Below are 16,126 nucleotides of genomic sequence, written 5' to 3'. Positions count from 1 at the left end.
TGTAAAGATTTCACTGATCTCATGATGACAAACAGTTGGCTTTGCCCAAATCTCAGTTAAGGCAGAACAGTTTACATCTTAAAAGAAAACAGCCTCTTAGATCTTCTTTACTGGGATCATTGTTGCAGGACACTGTGTGGAGAGCATGAACAGTTAGCTAAGCCATGCTTTGTTTCTCAGCAGCTTGCTACTGTGATCAAAAGGGGGTGTCACTGCTGCACGGTAGCTTCTTTAAGACGTGTAGCGCATCGCTCGGGGAGGCTGCGGTTTCCAAGTGGCTTCCCGAACGCCGCAAGCTTTCGACAGTACACGGCCGTAAACAGAGAAGCAGTCACACAGAAAAAGGGAAAAACGCCGATCTCCAAAATTGGAGGATTTCTGGCCTATTTTAACTGTCACCCACTTATTAGAAACCTTGATTATAACGTGCGCTTGTGCCCTTCATTTCTTCTTGCTGAGGGCATGGGTAGCGTGGCTGGCAGGTGGGCGGCAGACTGTTTGCGCAGGCGTATGATGGATCACACATGCTAGCACATTACTCCACACACACACACGCACACACACACACACACACACACACATACACACAAGCACATACACACTCGGTCAATAACAATTGCTCTTAAGTACAAAAAAAACCCTGGCTTTAAAAAAAAGAAAAAGAAAAACTTCTGACTCTCATTGCCTCTTTCCCTCACACACACACACACACACACACACACACACACACACACACACACACACACACACACACACACACACACACACACACACACACACATGCTAGCACATTACTCCACACACACATGCACACACGCACACACACACAATCTCTTTTCCCCTCCGTCAGACCAGACTTTTACCATCGCTCCCTCCTCTCTTCCACACTTTTTTGCTGCCTCTCTCCTTCCCACACCATTTCTCCGCCTCTGGCTGGTGCTTTGCGGACACCTCTCCATCCATCTTCTCTATCCGACTCTCTGTCCTCCCACCCTGCCGCTCCGCTCTTCAATCTAATTTCAGATAAGTTGTAACAGGACAACAGCGCGGGGGCCCCTTTATCACCGCCATCGGTGATCCGAGTGGATTGAGCGTGAGCGATTTTATTCATGCGCGCCCCCCACCCCGCCCACCCAGACACAGCCTCAGCAGGGAACCTAATTACAGACAATGAGGGTTCATGAGGTGGGAGTGGAATTTGTTATCAACACCCCGATTGAGCTCAATATTTGGGTTAAGGTAATAATGCGATCAAGGTGTTCACATTCGTTTGGAATAAAACGATTTATGAAAAAAAAACCAAGAAAAAAAACTAGTTTACACGCCGAGGGACATAGTCGGGTTATTGACAGAAAGTACTAGCTCTACCGTCCGGGAAATACTTCCGTCTACAATCCTCTCGGACACCTTCTTGAATATGTCACCATTTCGGTTCTTGTACCCGTCGAAATATCTCACTCAATTAAGCTCCCTCATCAAATTTGAAATATAAATGTCACTTTCCAACCAAAAGTGCGGGTTATCGAAGCCTACAATTTAGTGCATTTAGTGTCCCTTTACAGCAGGACTATTCAACTAGCAGGCCGGATACGACCCTTTTGAATTTTCTTTTGGTTGCCCGCGCCCGAGTTGGCTTTCCGAGTTCCCCTTGCACGCAGCATCAGTTCGCTCACACCTGAGTTACACTTTTCCGTGTTCCAACTGAATGCAGAATCAGATCGCTCGCTGCAGATTGCAGGCTTCAACAGGACCCGCAGGCATGACCCGCTCCGCAGCTGATTCACTCAGTCAAGCGCGTGTTGCATGCTGGGCTGGCGGGCCACAGAGAAACTCACATTCACTAAGCAAACCACTGTTTCTCATAGTATCATGAACAGGCCCCTTCATCTTGCATTTAGCATTTTATTTTATGGATATGGACCTGTTTTAAAAGCACCTGATGTATGCCTTGAAATGTTGTTGAGGACATTATAAACATGCCTACTTACTGTTAGTGTGTGGGATACTGTTTTACTATATTCATATTTTTTCTACATTTGTGGATATGGACCTGTCAGTAAAACACCTCATCGCTTCCTTGGTTTTAAAGATGAAACTTTTTGCACTGCTGTATCAAGCCTTGTAACCATAATCTTCCAATTTTTTTTTATGGACTGGAATTTATACAATGTAATGATACATCTAAAGTGAAAGAATAGGGATGCGTTTGACTTGTTAATTTCATGTAGAAATATATCGATTAATATTACTGTAGCTACAGTTATTTGTAGACATTCATCGACAAAGTGTTGTGTGTGGCCCACTGGCTATTGAACTTGAAGAGCCCTGCTTTACAGGGAGTTCCAAGGACTTCTCATAGGCACACACACATATAACCACATAAATCTTCTATGAAAAACCCAGAGCCATAGAAATGGGCCATGTAAAATGACACAAATGCACACACAGTTCATCAGAATTTTGAATCTCTCTCACACACACGCTCACAAGGTTTGATAAAGGCAAAGTGCCTCTCAGAAAGGTCAGTGAACAAACATTACAAAAAAAAGCAGTGCACACAAACGGTTAAAGGCCATTTGAACAGCATGCGGAAAAATAAATAAATGCATAAAAAAAAAAATATATATATATATATATATATATATATATATATATATATATATATATATATATAGTAAATGCTTAAGCAGGCGGTAGCGCTGACGTGACTTCTGGCGACAGGGTTCAGCAAGCTTGGAAGATGGCGTGTTATTTTGCCGTTTTGATTTTTCCTATTTATTTGTATATGGATTTTTTGTTTACCGCGTTGAACAGGCCTGAGTACCTGCCGGAAGGAGCCGGGGCTGATGACCTTGGGCTGATTGTCTGAAGGGAAACCAGCGGACACACACATAAATACACACACACGTGTATTTTGATGATCATGAGAAGGATTCCATCAGCCTCATCACTTCGGTGTGTGAGGTGTGTGCCATTAAAATACATACATGGGTGCATATGTGCTGTTTAATGATGTATTTGTATAGCTACAGTATATGTGGGTTTTGAGTTAATGGGTGTATCAGTTTGTATCTATGGGTTGAGCATATTGTATAGTGTTGGGTATAAGTGTGTGTGAGGGTGTGTGTATACAGCATGGGTGGGTGTGTGTGTGTGTGTATCATAGTGTGGGTGAATATTTAGTTTGTGTGTTTAGGTGCGTAAGATATTGAGCATATACTGAGCTGTGTGTGTATGAAATTGTCAGAGAAGCTTAAATATGTGTACATAATACTTATATGATACATACATATATAATATATATTTATAATGTATTAATATGTATTATAACACACATATACACATACAGTATATATAGATGATATACATAGACACACACACACTGAACTTTTCTACGTATATCTATATATATATATATATATATATATATATATATATATATATATATATCTATATATATATACACACATATAAACTGTATATACTTATAGATCTATCTATCTATCTATCTGTGTGTGTGTGTGTGTGTGTGTGTGTGTGTGTGTGTGTGTGTGTGTGTGTGTGTGTCAGATGTGTGTATGTAGATGGGACTGACCTCGGGGCCTCGGCGCTCTCTTCCTGCGGTCCCTGAAAGCAGCTCCTGATTGCAGGGCATCCAGCAAACTATCCATTACTCCGGTCTCGTCGTTTTCTAGAAGGTAGCAAAAGCAAAAAAGAAAAGAAGGAGAGGGCCAGTGGTGGGGGAGGAGGAGGAGGAGGAGGAGGAGGGGGGGTGTGTGGGGGATGTAGGAGGGAGAAGACAAGGGCAGAGGAAAGAGAAAAAATAAAGAAACAAATAATCAGAAATGAGCAGGAATAACGATCAATCCCTTAGAGGTATCGTGGCAATTGCGAACGGCAGCGGGCAAAGGCAACAGCGGGGCCGCCGCATAACCGGCAGGCAATTTGAAAGGCAGCCAAGCGTCTAACAGGCCTCATATATCACGCGCTCCACTCCCTCTATGCCGACAGAAGCACAAGTGTCCGCTGTCTGTCCGGGGTGCCGCGGTGGACCGGGGAACCGACAGGAAGGAAGTTATTAATGAGAGGCTAAGCTGTTAACATTTGGACACTGAAGAAAATAAATAAAAAATAATGACAATAATATTTTTAAAAGGCTGGGTTGAAATACGGTGACATTCGGGGGGCTAGGGTGGACGAGGAATTCAGTGCTTAAGACTCCGGTCAGAAGGTCTCTCTATATTCATTGCTTTAATGCCGTGGACCCAAACTCAGGTCTCTCGCTGCATTTCTTTTTTGTCTAAATAGGATGAGGATGGACTGTAATGTCAAATCTTTGGCAATGAATAAATACAAATACGTGGCTGCGAGGACTTTTGAATCATGGCGGCCACCACTTATACCGGGGAACATGGCCCTGACACCGGTGGCGCAAGAATGATGGACGGGCTGACAGGCGGGTGATTTGCAGCAAAAACAGCCCCCAAGGAGAGAATGGATGGCAGGGACGTGAAAATGTTCAGGGACACACACTGAACAAACTGTCGAGTCAAAGCTTGGGCCATGTTTGCCACACCTGCACGTCCTTAGAGCGCCGCCGTTCCGAGCTTGCCTATAAAACGATCCCCACCCAGCATTGAAAAGAAAGAAGAAAATACTTCCTTTAAATTCTTTTCAATATGCCAAAAAAAAACAAGTTTTAAGTTCATGAAAAGCCAGATCGAGATCACTGCTATGGCACAGCAATTTCTCTATTTTCGAATGAAGGGTCTTTAACCGCCGCTCGTGGTCTCATTCAAAAGCTGTGACTTATCCATCAGTGTTAATTCATGATGTGTCATCACTGCAGCTTTGAGCCCTTCATATTTGGAAAAACAAGAGCGCAAAGACAAATGGCTGGAATTTAACATCCTTGGTTGCCTTTTGAAGCTTCAAGGACTGGCAGCGGACTGACTTCCTAGAAGAGGATAAAAAAGCAAATAGCTTTTAGGAATATAAAGGCATTTCCAAATTACCATTATGGACGAGATACCATAACCATATGTGGGCCTCACATATCAGGACAAGGAACTTTGTGGCGCTTTGAGCATTTCCAGAGATTGTGAAGAGTGGCCACTGAGGTTCAACTGAAGTTGGTAAGTTTTTGTCGCCGTTGCTTTCACTTATATAACTACGGAGTAATATTTTAGATATACATTTACATATATTGCCTCTGGCTAAGATGCACAACAGAATAATTTGCTCCCACAAACAAGATGAATCACCAAACACTTAAAATGTCTGCTAAATTAGAGCGCGATTTGGAGACGGATGCAGATGGAAGGCCTGTGGGGTGGATGCTAGGGGTGTGCGTCGCACCCTTAATTGACGATCCGATACGTATCTAAATACATGGGCTACGATATGATTCAGGGACGATACATTTTAATACGAAACAATTCGGTGCGATTTCATGCAATCTGATACAGTTCTTAACATTTGTTTAATGTAGACATTCATATTTCATTATAAATTAATATAAGCCAATTCTATGAAGGTATATCTTGAATATTTGACAATATTTTGTTTTTGTATTGTTGGCAATGTGTATAGATACAAATTATATATATATATATATATATATATATATATATATATATATATATATATATATATATATATATATATTATTAAAGATAGATATATGATTTTTTAATTGTATATGTTTTTTATCCTATTTTATTATTATTTTTATTCTCCTTTTTTCCGGACTGTTGAGCTTTGTATTTTTTAATGCTAATGGTCTGTACTGAAGTGTGCCAAGCCTCACCTGAAAGTAACATGACTTGTAAAGTTACATCATTGAGTCTTCCACAGCAGCTTAGTTTATACTAAAGTAGAATTAGCAGCTACGCTTCAGTCAACCAATGCGCAACCTTAGAATCAGGCCATCGACCGGTTCATGGTACATGTACATCGGCCCAGTGGGTCGTGTATCGATGTAGTCGCAACCTAATGTTAAAACCGGTTTCCAATTCTTATGCCTGAATCGTTACATCCCCCGTGAATGCTGATCCGTTCATCCACCAGCTTGATACAGCTAAAGGCATGCATGGCGCCAACACTCTAAATCCCACGCTGCCTGTACTCAGACTTCCAAACTATTTATCAGAGTGTAATATATTGGCATGGTTTTGGTATTGTGGAAAATGCAGATTAAATAGGTTTAATATGTGAAAGAGGGCTGTTATTGTTATACAGGCCTATTCACTATGTAACTGAACACTATGAAACTGAGTCCCAGTGGGAAAAAAATCTGTGGGACACACATCAATTCTATAATCTGTGTAATAAAACAAACATGTACATAAATCATAGTGCAGCTGCTTTCGACACAAGACCGATCAAACCTTAGATAATATGTAGCTCCTTCACTATTATCCTGGCTAAAGTATATAAACAGGAAAAACAACATCATTCCTTTTGTTTATTGATTTACAGAAGACAAAAGCTTCTTATTTTCCAGACGTCGCATACCTTTGGCAGGCCCTTCTTCCCATGCTCATTATTGTGAATTCACCATCACCAAAGCTGATATGTTCTGAAACTGTTGATAATTGACAATTGATAATTGATAATATTTCCTACGTCTTCCTGCATTTCCAGTGCATTTTGTCATATTTTGTAGAGGAAGCCCTGCTTTGTACATGACATTTTTTCATTTAGCTGACGCTCCTGTCCAAAGCAACATACAACTTATTCATACACCGATAAGACAGACACTAAAGACTCGTGACTTGACTTGAGACGGTAGCTCAGGAGATGGTAGGGAATGGTAGCTCAGGAGGTAGAGCTGGTCGTCTAGTAATCCAAAGGTTGCTGGTTCGATCCCAGGCTCCTCCTGCTAGCATGCTGTAGTGTCCTTGAGCAAGACACTTACCCCCTAATTGCTCCTGATGGCTGCGTCCGTCGGTGTTTCAATAATTGTAAGTCGCTTTGGATAAAAGCGTCTTCTAAATGACTAAATGTAATGTAATGTAATGAGACATGATGACTCGAATGACTTGTTTGTGTTTATTTCATATTTTCAGCTTAAAGTTTTTATTAAATATAAAACATTAAAATGTTCAGTGTTGTTCGCATGACAAGTGTCAGTGTGCGGTTGCATGGTATGCGAGCGCACACTGGGAATGGCATTGTCCTGATTGACAGGGGCGATTCCAGGATTTTTTTTAAATGGCGCAGGGGGGGGACCAAGAACCGGTCAGTGGGGGTCTGAGTGGTTCTGACTTTTTATTTGAGGTGGTCCGCAGCGATCGGAACCTCGGCTCAGGCCAATGGCGTTGTGGGGCACCGGGGGGGGGGGGGGGCAATCATATTTCAGGGCGGGCAGTGCCACTCCTTTACATACGTTCTGTAACAATTCTTCATAAAACGTTCAAATGAAAGATACATTTAAAGAATCCTGCATAAAAAGTTCAAATGAAAGATATTTAAACATTTTTAAATTAGTCAAACAAGCAAAATTTTGATTGCGAAGAAATTAAAAAAATAAACAAGTTTTCATAAAGTTATTTGTTTTTTGTTTGATTACATTTATTTTACTGGATATCAATAATTAAAATATAAATTCAATTCATTGTCATACTTTATGATTGGGTTAGAGATATTAGACATTAATATCATTATTAGACAGGTACTAATACCTTGTTTTTTCAAGAGCGTATACTGCAGGTAAGACTGCAGTATCTTTACTTGATACTGTCACTGGAAAAAAAGTTGACTTGGAAAATGACTTGCCTCAACAAAGGACTTGACTTGACCAAGGAAATGATGACCTGAGACTTGGATAAGAGGGACTCCTCTTCCAATCACTAGATGGCCTGCTCTACCTCCTGAGTCACTGCCCCCCTGGCAGTAGCTGGTGTTTCTGCAACTGGCGACTGGACACCGACGGGTACAGCCTGGAGAGCCAACACAACTGCTGGATGTCGAGTCAGGCGGGAGGATGGCCCAAAAGCCATGCATCTGACCTGAGCCTCCGTGTGACTGACGTGAACCTCTGCATATCTGATGTGAAACCCGGAGAATGGAGACACATGAAGAGAGAGAGCTTGAAGCGCGAGCGGGGAGATTTGATACATCGGCCGTGGAGGAGCGGAGTGAGAGCGTGGCAAAGCAGAGTCCGTTGGCTGCAAATGAAGAACCCCGGATGTACGCCATAATTCCCAGTCAACTTTTGAGCTGCAGCTCAAGGGTGGTAGTAAATGAGAAGGAAGATCCTTCCAAAATAACCTCCTGTGTTGTACAAAAGTATATATATCTATAATATAAACACATCTGTGGGATGTGCTGGAACACCAAGCCCGATCAATGGGGGCTCCACCTCGCAACTTACAGGACTAAAAATATCTGCCGCTAACGTCTTGGTGGCAGATACCACAGCACACCTTCAGAGGTTTTGTGGAGTCCATGCCTCCATGGGTCACACAGACCAGCCATAACATAAAAACCACCACTATATATACACTCGGTGTATGTATAGGTATATATAAGCTGCGATGCACTGTGTGTTTTGACACCTTTCTACCGTAGCCAGAATTTACTTTTTCAGCAATTTGTGCTAGAGGAAGAAAGGAAGAGAGAGAGAGAGAGAGAGCACGGATATCTCGGACACAAGAGGAGTGAATCTAAACTGGAAGTAGACCCACACACACATCCCATCCCTTCGTCGTAAATAGTGGCAACACTCAACAGCTTAATTGGTGCCAATATAACAACAAGTTGGACCCTCAGTCACAGTGTGACTGCAGCATAATGCCGCTGATTTACCGGGAAAAAGGAAGACATTGCTCTGATTAAAGTTGTGTCTTGTCCTCACTCCTCCCCCACCGCCTGAGTAAAAGAATGGCTGCCAGTAAGCTGCAGATGGGGGTTAGAATGAGAGCGTCTCCCAAATGTCAAGTGACAATCAGAGATGAAGGATGCGCGACAACTCGCATTCTATTCCCTGCATCCAAGACACTATTCTGTTTTTTCCCCCCAACCTAAAAGCTTAAATAAAATTAATTGCATTTCATTCATTGAAAAGGCAAGCATGTCAACAAACGGTGCGTGGAAATCCTCACAGATGCCCCTCAGTCTCGCACCTCGATGCGTCAACATTTCAATATTTCAACCATAGTTACCGCAGATGGCAGTTATATGTGACACTTTGATGATATTGAAATTTTCTTGAGAGCAAGGCAACACTTGCCTGAGCGGTGAATTCAAATGTGCTCGATTTGAATAATGTGTGTGTGTGTGTGTGTGTGTGTGTGTGTGTGTGTGTGTGTGCGTGTGGGAGAGCGGCGTGTTTCAGGCCCCTCTCAGTAGTGTGTTTTGCATCCGTGGAGAGGAAAGTTTACCTGAGATTGACAGTGTTTGCTCGATATTAATATTAATGATAGCTGGGCTTGGCTGTTCCTCTTGCAGTCACCCTTTGTCCTCCGCTGGGGATAAATCTCCCGTTATCGGGTCTCACTGCCCCTGTCAGACGCCTCCGAGCTTTTACTCAATCTGTGTCAATCTGAATATGCGCTACTGTGAGGCCTATTACCCACCACAGCTGAAGCCAGGCTACGGCGTAGTGGCTTGTGAACCGTATGGTCGTTCTTATCCGGTCTAGATCTCCTCGTGCTCTGTGGGAGATGTGGACTCTCCTTCTATGAACGCTACCTGTCATCCTGGCGGTATGACAGAGACGCAATGCGGTTGGTCCAACTTTTGCCCACGTTGAACGTCCTCTTCTGGGCTCCGCACTGGCTTCCCACATGTACTAAAATCACATTTAGGACACCGGTAACTTGCCTGCATGGCGGTACATGGCACTGGCACATCACCGCACGGTCAGATATCCAGCTTCATCACTCCGAACGGCACTTAGCAACAACACCATCGCAGTGAGCCTGCTTTTCTGCCTGCCTGCCCTATTCGTGGATGTGAGGGATTTCTTTTTTTTCCCTCTTTCTCTCACTCTTCCAGGAGTCGTTTCCCATCTCTGCCTGATGCCAGTGTAGTTCCTCATCATTACACGGAACAGGGAAAACCTATGCTCCTCGACGTCCAAATATCGACGTCCACCCTCACTGGACGCGAAAATACAAACACCCACTTACACACACAAATGCATGCATGGAAAACAAGCAGAAATGCCCCCCCCCAAAGAAAGAAGCAGATCAATCTGTCACAACCTGCAGTATGTAGCTCTCCGTTTGACTCCGACACAGGAGAACATAAAACACTCTCCCAGCCTCATGAGGGGGTCGCTGACTCAGATCTCCAGACTGGGGTTTATATGGGAGCACAAACAGTCCAATTTTACACATCAATCAGCGGCACCTCAGACAGGCAGAGACAGAAAACTGTTTTATAGAACTTAGATAAGAGGTGCTTTCAGCACACAGAACCGTGACACATATTTATACACAAACGCACCTACCCACCCACACGCACACACACCAACCGAGAGCGATCACAGACATGGCGGTTTACACAGGAAGCAACGGAGGGAGACAACATGGGTGCAGCGGGAATAGTATTAAAATGAATAGCTCTGAAAAGGGGAGCGGGTGTTTCTGCTTACAGAAGGTGGCGTTGTAGTAGTCTTAGAGGAGGCAAGCGGCAGAGGAAGGAAAACGGTTGCTCGTATTAAAACGACGATAAGATCTTTTAAGACGGTCCTTTAATGTGCAGTGTATCTGCCTCTCTCCACCCGTCTGCAGCCAGGAATAGAGCTTTTCAAAACAGGTGTATAGCATGCACGCGGAATATATTATATATATACACACACACACACACACACACACACACACACACACACACACACACACACACACACACACACACACACACACACACACACACACACACACACACACACACACACACACACACACACACACACACTTTTTTTTTTTTTTTTTTTTACTTTCACAACACAAAGTGTGCATTTTCATTTCATATCCTCCTCATTCCTGCTACATGGTTAACTCCAAGTCCACCAAGATTGAGTCCTGGAAGAAAGACACTGAGGTAATTGAGGGGAATAGTGAGTACTGTGGAGCGCCTGTCATGTTTGACCCCCCCCCCCACCCCCCTTTGGGAGAAGGGGAATTCACAGAAGAGGAGAAAACACAAAAGGAGAGAATAGAACAGGTCAGACAAACACGGAGGAAAACAAAAGTGTAAGGGTTGTCTTTCAAACAAGGTTGAAAAAAAAACTTAAGCAACATAACGACTGGAATCAAAAGGGAGCAGGAGCTCTACCTCGGGGAATAGCCTGCTGTTATCCTCCAGTCTGCGGTGAAACCTCAATCCCAGCCTATTTAACGGCTTGGTTCAGAGCAGTTTTTTCCATCCTCCCCTCGACCGGCTTGTCTTCTGTGTTTTACATCCACCCTTTACGAAAGCCATGTCTGAAGCCTTCTGTGATTAGTGCTGGATGAACACTTGTTGTGTGGACACTGACCAGTAACTGACACACTGTGGCAAAGTGGGACCAGAGCAGGACAAGAGGAGGGGGTCAACAGGTTTTGAGATTCAGCGGGCAAAGACAAACAAAATGGTAAAAGGTTAATTGAGGACAGTCGATCAGAGGCACTCAGAGGATGAATTTAGGCTAATAAACTCTCTTCTCACTGTCTTATCTCCAATTCCACTTTACTGACTATTTCACCATCAGGTAGCAACTGGGAAGTGAAATGATACGTGAAATCACTGAAGGCAGGGTCTTGTAACACATCCCTTACTGCCGTGGTTGGTATACCATACCATTTTAGCTTTAGTACCTCTGGTGGTACCATGCAAATGATACAGCATTTTAATGACAGTGTGTTAGATCTGATGCACAGTTCCCATCCTCTTTCCATCTTGTGAAATCCATCGCAATATGGTCTTCAGGTTTCACTTGGTTACAATGGATTATAGTCATCGCAATATGACAATCTGCAATACGTTTTCATTTGTGATCACGGAAGGCAAAGTCTTTTTCCAAGGTGCTGCTGATGTAAGACACCATTTTCTAAGCTATTTTTTGCTGCAAGGTTCAATAGACGCGACTACGGTGTCGTAAAGACAGGTGCTTGTAGCAGTTGTTAACCATATTCTTTGGTATACTGTTGCACCTATCCCACCTCAACATCTCTGCTCTCTTGCTGCTAAAGCTATAGGGCCACATTACATGATCTGTTCCAATCGCGAACAACAATGAAAAGACTGAGCAGTGCACATGTTATGATTGACATTTGCAGATGATCAGTCTCTTCTGCGCACAACTGCCGTCTTTGAAGAGTACAAAGACGGACACAGTTTTACTTCATTTCGAACTTCAGTTAGTACTATGTCTAAAGCTGTCACCAGCCAGCTCCACTGAATAAAGCTGAAAGCCCCTTTAAACCAACCAAGTCTCAACTTGGCCCTGACAGGCTGTGATTGGGCCACTCGGACACCCATCATATGCCCGCCCTCCCAGTATATATACACTTCGGTCACTGTCTGTCATACGTCCTCTTTGCTAATTCAGCGCTCCGCTGTTGGAAACAAGCCCTCTTTAAGGAAATTAAGAAAATTAAGAAATTTCATGTCGGCTGCGAAATTGAAGACATGTGTGGGCTGCGGCATTCACATGACCCGCAGGGATTCTCACTCGTTGTGGGTCTGCTATCTCTGCCATGCATACGCGGAGGCAGTGATGTTGGACAAGTTTTTTTACCTCGACTGGTCAAGTCTGCCGCTGGAGGTCATCCGCCATTGGGCCGACTTCTTCGATCCTCTCCCCAGTCGTCGGCCTACGAAAGGCGTCTTGGTGGAGGGCGAAGAGGAGGAATTGGCTTTCCCATCCTTGGGCCTTGTTTCTAGGCCGTGCTCCCCTGCCTCTCTTGTTCTTCCTCAACATCCGTGCCTGGGGGATCAGGGGGAAATGGCCGTGCACCAGGAGTTCGGGACTTCCATGCAGCCCAGTGTGGCGCTGAGGTAGAGGTGGCAGAGGAGGTGAAAGCAGAAGGAGAAGAGCAAGGTGAGGAGGCACAACGTGCCACTCACACACCATCCAAGGGGGCTTTCCAACAGGAGCTGTTGCGCCTCCTGGAGTGAGCTGTGGCAAAACTGGGGATCCCGTGTGCAGACCCCGAACCCGTGGCTCCCCTCCATGCTGTCCAGGGTGTATTTTACAGGGGCTGAGGATCGGAATGCCCACCCCATCCCCTCCCAGTGCAAGAGGAAGTCACAAAGGAGGTAAGGTCGTCGTGGGGCACTCCCCAGAATATGCGCTCCCCCATCCAGTTGTTCAGCCAGCGGTCGACCCTGGACTACGAACACGAGTTTGGAGACCTGGCAATGCCGCACCTGGAAGAATCAGTAGCTGCCCACCTGTGCCCCTCTCTAACTGCAGAAAAGCCTCAATTGCCATCCAAGGAATGTAGGCTACCTGCTAATCTGGAAGAGAAGTCCTACAAGGCCGTTAGGCAGGCTGCAGCACTGCTTATTAACATCTGCCTGCTGCAGGCCTACCAGGCCAGGCTCCTAAGGGACCTGGAGGGGAATGCCACCCCCGAGATTTACGTGGAACTGCGCAAAGCCGCTGACTTCTATCTCACAATGGCCAATGGTGCAGTGATGGACGCAGGTCGTGTGAGGGGGTTTTTGTTGGTGACGCAAGGCCACCTGTGGCTAAACCTGTCTCAGATATATGAGAAGGAGAAGACCAGTCTCCTGGATGATCTGGTCAAGGTGTTGGGCCTTTTTGGGCCCATTGCAGACTCCATGACCCACAAGTTTGAGTAGCAGCAGAAGGAGTCTGTGGCATTAAAGAGCTTCATACCGCAATGGACCCGGTCCCCGCACCCCCGGCTTATCACAGGAGCAGTTGGGATCCAGATGGCCCCCAAGGACGTCGCGGGCCCAGAGCTGACCGGCTCCGGCCCAGGAGACGTCCCAGCCTCCCCACCGCTGACGGGCTGAGGGGGTTTAACAGAAATCCTTTCCGCAGTCCGCAGCAGCCGCAAGCTTCGACAGTGAGGGGCAGGAAACTGCGGAAAACATGAGCCACTATGGAGGGAGGACTCGTTCTGCTGGACTGTCGGCTCGACCTCCAATTTTGACACAAAAAAGCCATTCCGCTCTACCAATTCCAGTGCCAGTGAAAGCCGTGCAGTTACTGTTCACAAAATACACACACTTTTTATACCCCCCTCCCTTGGCATATCACCAAACACATAAACAAGGGTGTGAGCCTCAGATAATGTAGCCGGAGGCTCAATTTGTGGTCAAATCTGCCCGGGTGTCATCGCTACCAGCAACCAGAGCATGCCTCTCCCCTTGTGTGAGTGTATGGAGACGGACATGCGCAGTTTCTCTCTGGTTTAGAGAACAATTTTGAAAAGCTATGCGCTGCAATTCACCTGGTGTCCACCAGTGTTTGCAGGGCACGAACCTGCATGAACGAACAAAGAACGAGAGTTCTTACCGATGGCCTCACTGACAAGCTCGCTCAAAAGCTGAATAATATGTCAGAGGACGTTTGACAGGCGTGACCCAGTATTAATACTGGGGGGCGGACCATTTGCCATACAGCTCTCCAGGTGGTTTTTGGTGCAATGATTTGCATGAGAAAATAACAAAAGAAACGCAGAAGACACCAGAATAAGTAAGCCGTGGATGGAGAAGGGAGTTCTTCTTTGTGCAAGTGCATCTTATGTTTCTGTAAATTTACGGTCTTCTCCTTCCTCTTCCGCTCTTGCGCATTTTGCGCACCTGTCCCCCTCTCTGAGGCTACAGACAATGTCCGCACGAGTGATGGGGGCTCCCACGATCGGCGCGCCAGAACAGCGTGTTTTTATCTCACATCTGCTTATGGAATGAAACAAGTGAGTATGGAACAGCATGGAATGCAACGGTGCGTAATGGGGACACTTTCTCCGTGACCCTCCCTGATCATCCCCTCTCCATGAGTTATGCATAGAAAATAATCTAACGAGTCAATGAGTCGTGACCCATTCCTCCGTGCCCTGTCCCCACAGTTTTGAGTTGTTGGAGGAAGAGGGCACAGCTCTCCATGTTGCTCTCCACCATCAGGGCGCACAGAGTCATGCCTCGATGATTCACACATATAAAAATATATTTATGATTCCAATTATTTTTAATTCCCAATTGAAATGTTATCCCTGTGCATTTTGTGAGCTCCCATCTGTTTTATCTTGTCAACGCAATGCACAGTGACTGACTAAAAAAAAAAAAAAAAAAAAAAAAAAAAAATAAACGACTGCTCGACTTGAAGAATCTCAGTCGACTGACTGGTTTCCAACTGATGATTCAACTTGTCGACTTTCAGGGGCCAGCCCGATTAAATTCCTGTTACGACATGCACACCAAATGATTATGTAAAGACTAGCCCCGATGATATCAAACATGTTTGATTGAACGATGACCAGGTCTATTGGGATCCTATTGAAATATATTTGAGAAACACACACACACACACACACACACACACACACACACACACACACACACACACACACACACACACACACACACACACACACACACACACACACACACACACACACACACACTGATGACAGCTATAATTCTACAGCACGACTACCCTGGACTATTTATGCCCAATCTCAAAGGCTGGTCTCAGGTTGTTGCCTGACCATCCTGATCCCTATGGTCATGATTCTTGGGCCAACTTCTCCAGCCTGTCCTTCTCAGTTGGTCGTCAGATCCTGCAGTCTGCTTCTCGTTTCTTACTGCCAGGTCGAGGGCGTTGTCTCACAACCTTTCGCAAGAAAAAAATCACCAGAAGGAACACGAGGAGAGGACAATATACAGCCCTGTGGGACTCTGGTGACTACGGTGAAGAATACGAAGGTGACATTATCCATCTTCGTCCAGCTGCAGGAATTGAGGCAGAAGCTCTCGAAAATATTAATGTTTAGCATGTTAAAAGAAGAAAAATATAATTCTATTCTATTTAGCAAAAACAGACCTCATACAAGCACACAAGGCATACACAATCTGCCAATAAAGGAAATCATTTTCCTTCTTTGTCTGAGGCTGCTCCATGGCGCTACCAGCATCTTTGCATGCAGGGGTGCGTCCCTTG

General features: G+C 44.9%; 1 protein-coding gene across 1 annotated transcript in view; it reads right to left on the bottom strand.

Annotated features, from left to right (window-relative positions):
- LOC307227896 (protein diaphanous homolog 3-like) overlaps positions 1-16,126 on the bottom strand; it is a gene marked incomplete at its 5' end in the record, with an annotated part of 362,969 nt that overhangs the window by 76,813 nt on the left and 270,030 nt on the right. The window contains 2 exons of the mRNA XM_079997337.1: positions 2,803-2,865; positions 3,596-3,691. Of these exons, the coding sequence (XP_079853463.1) occupies positions 2,803-2,865; positions 3,596-3,691 (159 nt within the window). The remainder of the gene's footprint in view (positions 1-2,802; positions 2,866-3,595; positions 3,692-16,126) is intronic.

The sequence above is a fragment of the Zeus faber genome, assembly GCF_960531495.2.
Source record: "Zeus faber genome assembly, chromosome: 3".
NCBI classification, from domain to species: Eukaryota; Metazoa; Chordata; class Actinopteri; order Zeiformes; family Zeidae; genus Zeus; species Zeus faber.
The sequence above is the reverse complement of the archived record's forward strand: the minus strand, read 5'-3'. Positions and strand labels throughout refer to the sequence as shown.